Raw genomic sequence first — 7750 nt, 5'->3', positions numbered from 1 at the left:
TAAATGGATTCAGCTTCTTCATTTTAGGGCCTAAGGTCCTGAAATTTGGTATGGAGGTACAGTGGGCAAATACCCCTAGGCGTTTTTTAAATTATTGTGATACAGGCTTTTAGAATGGTTTTATTTGAGTTTTTTGGCTGTGTTATAGCAAATGTATTACTGTGTTAGTTTGCCTTGTTTACCACGTTTGGGCATGAGTCATCACAATGGAATGCAGGGCATCAACCAATAGGCATGCAGCTTTCCTCTATACTTCTTGCTGATTGGCTGTTGGGATTTAACTTGATTAACACCTGCACAGAAGCATTTCCATACTGACAGTATGTCTGTATTCAAGTGTTTTGGTAGGTATTTCAAGCTTTCCTGCTCCAGCATTGGAATGCCGGGCATGGACGTTTTTTTTTATTTTGAAAATCAACAGTTTGCATTATGCAATTAAAAATCCTAACCAATAAAGTAGGGAATAGCTATCCAACTGTTGTTTTAGTTGTATTTTACTTCATATTATAGTTATATCAATGTAAATCATTGTTTTCCCTTGTGTTTCTCATTCTTTCCCTGCCATGTGGTAAAATGTGGTGAACCCATCGCTGTATTTGCTCCAAAGCAAATATTGGCCTTTCTAGTGTTGTTACTGAATTTGCTGACAATTCATTTCATGTTTTCTAGGGATGGACTTGTGTGTCAGCTGTGTCTTCCCACAGCTATTGCACATGCAAAGACCTACACTGAGCTGGCAGCCATAGCATTGCTGGGTCCAGGTACTGCCTTATCTCTTCATGTTGTGGGTGTGGTTCACAAAGTGGTTACTGTGTATATTTCTGAACCCTGTTGGAAATAGGTATAGGAAATAAGTAACGAATCAAGGAATCATTTTGTCATTAGAACTCTGCATGCATCTTTGAAGTGTACACTGTATGCGGCTATGTTAGTGTTAACTTTAACTATGTTCTGCTGTAAGTTAGGTCACAAAACTGTAAAACATTTTCTGAGAGTCCTATTTCATATCACAGTCCCAGATCAATTGGTAGGTATGGAAAGCTATCCCCCAATCCCTTTAATTAACTTCCTCTCTGGAACTTGCAGAATTTTGGGTCTCCAAGTACCATCAGTCGAAGTCCACAGTTATACTCGCCCCTCCACCCACATCCCCGTCCCGTAAACAACAACACAGACGCAGTGATCCCATCCTTATTGCAAGGTAAGACAATAAAAGTACAGGTCTATTCTTATCTCTGATTCAGTAGACAAAACTGTTGTAAACTGGTGTGAAAGGTGGATACTACTAGTATTCTTCCTCTATACTATTAAATAAGTCCTAGCAGCACAGTCACAGAATTTTGATGATTCATTTCAGGCCATCCTTGAGCAGCCACAGCAGCCTTGAAGAGTCCCCAAAGACAGACATGTCCTCCAAAAATGTGTCCCTTCTGGGAACCAGCCCACCTCCAAACTCCAACACACATGGGATACTGGAGGCACAGCTGCAAGGTAGGATGGAGTCCTATATGGACAGGAAGTGTTTTGTCTTGGTGTTCATGTGGCATAAACGTCTTTGGAAGGTATGAAATGTAAGTACAGTAGCTTAGCAGTAGACAAAACTGCTGTATAGAAACCACTTCATTGTTCTGAATCATATGTGAAGAAATGTCTTCACTTGCTGATGGATGAAAGAAGAATGGTAGTTCTGATGAGATATGTTTATCAGGAGAATGTCTGAAGGTTGTCTCTTGTTGTGTTCAGCCCTGGAGAGCAGTGTGAGGATAAGGCCTTCAGCTGAGCCATCTCCAACCCAAACCAGCTGGGCTTCCTGGGGCTGGCCCCCACACAGTCCAGACAGGAGTTACTATGCAACAACCAAGAACCCCCCCAGCCCACAGAGGAAGCCAAGTCTGGAGTTCCTGAACCCCGTGTACTTCAGTGAGAACATCCCCCCTCCCACCACACGTGCCCCTCCCAGGCCGGCAGAGTACCAGACTACCACAACTATCACATCACAGGTGGTGACAGCAGCTACAGTGTCATCTTCTCATCACCAGGATACAGACAGGAGTGACTCCTCAGTATCTCTCCCCGCTCCGCCCAGTTTTGCCAGGAGGAGGCAAGGTAACCTGTCTGTCACCAAGGCCGACAGGGACTCCGGCTACAAAACTCCTCCTCATGCACTCTCTGACCATGAGGGAGAATTCATTGATTACTCCAAACCAAAGAGGAAAGTATTTGTGAACAGTATAGAACAGGAGACGAGTGACCCTGGGGTGGGGCTGTCGGTGGAATCTATCGATGGAGAGGAGACTCAGACCAGCTCCACCCCATCATCAGGGTACGGGGAGACCCAGAGAACTCACAGCTCCCTGTCCAACCAGTGGTCAGAGTTTGATCCTCTTGTGTCTATCCCAGAAATGGGCAGTCTGGAGGATTCTCCCCGACAGGGGCTGGGTGTGTCCCCAGCTACCTTCCATAGAACACAGGACACTGTCCTCCACCAGTCCTTACAGAACAGGTCCATGCTGTCTGAGACATCTGGTGCAGGGAAGGTGCAGACGTTCTACCCCAGGCTGCTGGACGGCCAGGGTAAGGAACACTCCACTCATGGGAAAAGGAGCCAGATGTCATCCTCGGGATATGCAGAAATTGAGGAGGTCAGCCCCGGAAATGGTCACATCCCAACTCAGGTGGGTTTTTGTTCATTGCTACTTCAATATTTTGTCCCATGCAGGGACAGATAGAATCTATGATATTTGCCTGTCCAACATGATTGCAGTTGTAGACACTTTCTAGATGATTATCTATACATCTATTAGTTTCTTTTGAATTTTGTTTGGTGCATTGTGTATGTATCTCTTGACATAATAAGAGTAAAGATACTTTGTGTATACTTCTAGTAGTTCTAGTGTCTGACATGTATTGATATTTCCCCAGCCTGAGGGCAGCAGTGATGAGACAGATGATGACGTGTTTGACGGACGCAAAAGAGGCAGCAAAAACATCCTCCCAGCCAAGAAGCTTCGGCACAGAGGCAGTGCAGCCTTTAAGCAAATCAAAGGTACAATAAACTAACTGACTTACCTGGCTCACCTAATATGCCACTCTCCTCAATAATCATACAGTACTAAAGTGCTTTAAAGAATGAGAAATGCAGGTGCTGGATATTATTCTAGACAAGGATTGTTACATGTATAAATGGTGTTATGAAGGTCTGCAGAGTTATTGATGATGATGTCAATGTTTTATATTTGTAGCTTCTGCCCTGAATTTGAAGAAGAAACCTGGAAGAGATTCCACCACAAAAATACAGGAGCACATTATCAAGTAAGTTGCCATTATCACTCATATCCATATTGCCTTTGCTTTATTGTGAAACACCTTAGCCACGGTCACAACCCGCCGTACGTGCTTTTTGTCCGTACGTTTTTTTGGAGGCTACGTCTGCTACATTTTTTCTGAAAACGTGGGAAGGAGTGGCATCGACGCACGTCACTCGCACGGTTTTGCAAGGTGTAAGAGTGTGGTCTGCACGCCACGTCTGGCCATCAGCGGTTGCGTGCATTGTACGTTGCGCAAGTGGTAAGTGAGTTGTACGTGCTTACAACGTACGATCTCTGTGCGATTGCAACTTTACCGTAAGGAGGCCGTACTCACATGGGCATCTTTCGTACGGTACGTACGGGGCACGCGCATCGCCCGTACTCGCACGCATGGGTGGTGAATCCGTAGACCGCACGCAGAAGAAGTTTTACATGCACGTAAAGTTCTGCGGCGTGTCTGCGTGCTCTCAAATCCTCAGGATTCCGTACGGAGGCGGTACTCACCACGCAAGGATGCCCTACATTTGCCCACGTTTTTGCATGTAGACAGCACGCAGAAGCACGTACGGCGGGTTGTGACCGTAGCTTTAGGGAAGAAGATGATTTTATCTCTAAGAATACACATGTAAGGAAGTTGTCATACGTAATACTTTTGTTTACATAATTTGTGAGTACTGACTTTCTTGTCAATGTACTACAGACTTGAGAAAGTTATCAGTCTAACAAGTATCACGTTTGTTGCATGTGTGTGTAGACTGGCTGATAATAAGAACAGCACATTTGGGCTGACCATCGACAACTTCATCCAGTGTACCCAGGAGAGTGCTGAAACCAACCCTGCTGTAGTCATCAGAAATGTAAGTGGTGTCCTGTTTTTGTTTGAAAACCTGAGTCGTAAGTTACTTCTTTATTCCTTTCTTTATCATGTACAGTTTCTCATAGTCGACTCTGTGCTCAGTTTGACCTGACATGTGTTTCCTGTACAGGTGCGACAGTTCATGAGTGGGATGAAGAACTACCTGCTGACCCAGGGGGAGGCCAACCTGGATGAACTCATACATAAAGAACAACAGAAGGTCAGGACAGAATGTCAAAAGTTCATATCTTTACATGTTAGTACTTGGTTTTGAACCTTAAGTTATATTTCTTAGTAGTACAAATACAGCATGCATCAGATTGTTTTGGAAAATGTTTCTGGCTAAGATAAAGCCCCTCTTACCAAGTGGTTAGCCTCTTCCAAAGTATCTGAATTTTTAGCTCAGCCCAAGGAACATTGCACTGTATTCTCTGACATAGATTACCATTGTCACAAAATATGTTTATGGGACGGACTGTAATTGCCTCATTACAGCATGACCGTAGGAATCCCCTGCCTCTGGACACCATCATTGAAGGTGCCTTGTACGAGTGTGTGCTGAAACATCTCAGGTCCCACCTGTACAAGTGCTACATCCAGCAGTACACCAAGACTGGGGATCTGGACATTCTCACCAGGAACATGAAGGCTGCCAGACGTCAAACACCCGAGGAGCTTGGAGTTAAGGTAGGGACAAATATTCCCAATTACTGATCCTGGATATTGTTGAGCATTGTAGCTTGATTTCTGACTGAAGGGATTTAACATCGCTTACTAGACAGACTTCAATGAAGAATCTTTGCATTTTAGGTTGTGCTAAAATGTGCTTAATGTGACTGCATGAAGCAAGAGATGTGATTTAGTGGTGTATGATTAAGGAATTCACAATGTCATGTCATTCTTCTGTTTGACAGGCCAGCATTGTTCCCCCCACTGGCTCCAGTCTAGATGTGATCAGAGATTTCCTGCACTGTATGGAGCTGGAGCACTCCCCACCCAAGAAGTTGGAGTACCTTCTGGCTGCTGTGTCATCCATATACAACAGTGTAAAAGACACCAGTAGACAGGAGAGCAGCACCCTGTCTATGGGAGCTGATGGTGAGTGGGAGGTTCTTTTCTCTTCTGGAAACTGACCAAGGTTTGTGACTGATCATGGTTTTCAATCCAGTAGAACCCTTGAAGAGTTGAACCCTGTTGTGTTTCAGATTTCCTCCCAGTGTTTATCTACGTGCTGGCCCACTGTAACCTGACCCATGCGGAGATCGAGGCAGAGTACATGTGGAGCCTGCTGAACCCACACCTGGTGAACGGGGAGGGGGGGTACTACCTCACCACCCTCAGTAGTGCCATCCATGTGCTCAAGAACCTGGAGAACACCGAACCAACCACCGGCAGGGAGGTAGGTCACGCCTGAAAGGCATACTATTATGGAATTAAGTGGAAAGGAAGCCATGTTTGTCCCCAAATTGCTGGAACGTCTGTGGATTGGTGCATGTGAAGACTGTTGTGTTTTCTGTGTTGCAGCGAGTACCCAGTGTGAGTGACGTGCAGGGTTTCATGAAGATTGCCATCTTCAACCAGCGTCATGGCACCATCGTGAACAAGACACTACCTGTCAGGCAGGACATGACTGCCAAGGAAGTCTGTAAGTCCACGTTTATTTCCAACACATTCCATATATGATACAAGCTTGTGTTTTAGTTCAAAACCTGTATACATCCTTATCTCTTTCTGGAGTGTTGAGATGTTCTGATCACTGGTGTTAATCACTGTTGATATATTTCTGTTTTGTCTCAAAGGTTGCATGATCAGTCACAAGTTTAAGCTGGCAAATGCAGACAACTTCAAACTGGTGCAAGTGGTAAAAGGAGAAGGTAAGTCACTCAACCATTCATTATCCCTCAGAGTTTAAGACATTTGATGATACCGGTACTTATAACTTGTACTTTGTTGCTAACTTGGCCTGGAAGAAAATGAAAAAAATATGTAGCTACGAGGTAGATTTATTAAATCTACCTTTACACAATACGAATCTGAACAAGTGTGATGATTAACATTTGGCTGTCGTGTCTTCTTACAGAAACCCTCATCCCAGATAATGCCTTCCCACAGTCAGTCCGACTGCAGCTTGAAGCAGAAGGAAAGCCCTGCATGTTTGTGTTCAAGAGCAAAGGGTCAAAAGTCATCAGACCAGCTGCCAGATGACATCACAACATTGGATGATGCTGTGATGAAATATTTCAGTACCAGTATAGGATTTGTATAGAAAACAACATCCATATATTTTGAAATCTTGATCTTTGTTAATAACACAATCTGCAGTTGGTACAAAGATTTTCTGAAAATATAGGAATGTTATTAAGTGTGATGCTGAATAATGAAACATTTTAAGGTATACTAGCTTGCACTGTTTATAGCTTGCCTTCCTACACACCATATGTGTCTACCCCAGGCTCTTCCTGTAATAGGAAAAGCACTGCTAGTACTAACACAGTGGCTTATCAGTGCATACTGTGGTCTTGATTCTCAAGATTATTGTTTCCAGACCCAGGCTGTACCCGCACAGTACTACAGGATAACACACAACACTGAAGAATGTACTCAAGGGCTAATAAGTATAACTATTATATTTTTGCTGTATGTGTAGATACATTCTATAGGAATGTCCATGTTCTAAGATGTTTAAATTTATACAGTATCTACATGTACTAACATCTGGTGCTTTCAAACTACTGTCACTAAATGATTAAGTCATAGAGGTTGACATTTGTACTTCTTACTTGATGGTGGAAAATAAGTCTGAATGAACAACAAACAGTAACGGTCAGGCTTTTATGGATTTCTCTCAGTATTGGTGCTCAGGTAGCTGATCTGTTTTCAGTTGTGTAATCTGTTTATGACTTTATAATCTGTTTATTTTCTTTCACCTGTTGATTTGTTTTATAAATGTTGTTCTAATTTGTACTAATTACATTGCCTATGTTTTCTCTTGTTTTTTAATATCTTCAAGTTACTGTTGCAGTTGAATAATTTACAATGTGTCATGTGGAACGGATTGTTAACCGCTTTAATTCTTGTGAACAGGAAGATAAAGATTAACTGATCATTGGTGCCATGGGTGAGTGAAAGTGATCATCACTCATCTTGATAATTTTGTATTTATTAACAGATGATTGATAAATTAGTTTATTATCTTCAATCAGATGTACAGCTCTTCAACAAGTGTATAAAGTATGTTGAGCTGTTTAATTTGTTCATCTGAGATGACACACCAAATCAAGATTTTCTATTGATGCACAAATTGCATGCCAAATAAAGTTGCACTTCTACAGGTCTGATATGTATTCTTTTCATGTGTCTGAACATGAATTTGCTCACAAATTACTACTGGGTACGTAGAATTTTTATGTAATATGAAGTATATGAAATCATTGTGGTGATATTTCTAACAACACATTATATTCAACCTTTTTTCCAAACCCTTAAAAAAATATATAATCGGTGGCAATTAACATGGTGCTTAGATTAAGTGACCTTTGAGTAGTAAATTAGGAGATCATGGTCATGAATCTGATAATACATGTCG

General features: G+C 42.5%; 1 protein-coding gene across 1 annotated transcript; it reads left to right on the top strand.

The window, feature by feature from the left end:
• Nucleotides 1–653: 653 nt before the first annotated feature.
• LOC109470317 (ras and Rab interactor 3-like) lies at nucleotides 654–7495 on the top strand. The gene is made up of 14 exons (XM_019769226.1): nucleotides 654–761; nucleotides 1087–1201; nucleotides 1358–1491; nucleotides 1744–2675; nucleotides 2923–3046; nucleotides 3243–3312; nucleotides 4063–4165; nucleotides 4295–4384; nucleotides 4660–4851; nucleotides 5079–5262; nucleotides 5370–5563; nucleotides 5689–5809; nucleotides 5964–6038; nucleotides 6245–7495. Exons 1-14 carry the CDS (start codon nucleotides 659–661, stop codon nucleotides 6367–6369), a joined length of 2562 nt encoding a protein of 853 aa, XP_019624785.1. The 5' UTR covers nucleotides 654–658; the 3' UTR covers nucleotides 6370–7495.
• Nucleotides 7496–7750: the final 255 nt, after the last annotated feature.

This window comes from Branchiostoma belcheri, unplaced genomic scaffold, assembly GCF_001625305.1.
Source record: "Branchiostoma belcheri isolate BF01 breed outbred unplaced genomic scaffold, Haploidv18h27 scaffold22, whole genome shotgun sequence".
Taxonomy (NCBI): Eukaryota; Metazoa; Chordata; class Leptocardii; order Amphioxiformes; family Branchiostomatidae; genus Branchiostoma; species Branchiostoma belcheri.
This window is presented reverse-complemented; position numbering and strand designations above follow the sequence as displayed.

Excerpts from the sequence above, each read along its gene's own strand:
- LOC109470317 (XM_019769226.1), top strand. The coding sequence starts at position 659 with ATGTTTTCTAGGGATGGACTTGTGTGTCAGCTGTGTCTTCCCACAGCT. Across the intron at positions 2,676-2,922 it reads ATGGTCACATCCCAACTCAG|CCTGAGGGCAGCAGTGATGA; the intron begins GTGGGTTTTTGT and ends ATATTTCCCCAG. Across the intron at positions 5,263-5,369 it reads CCTGTCTATGGGAGCTGATG|ATTTCCTCCCAGTGTTTATC; the intron begins GTGAGTGGGAGG and ends GTTGTGTTTCAG.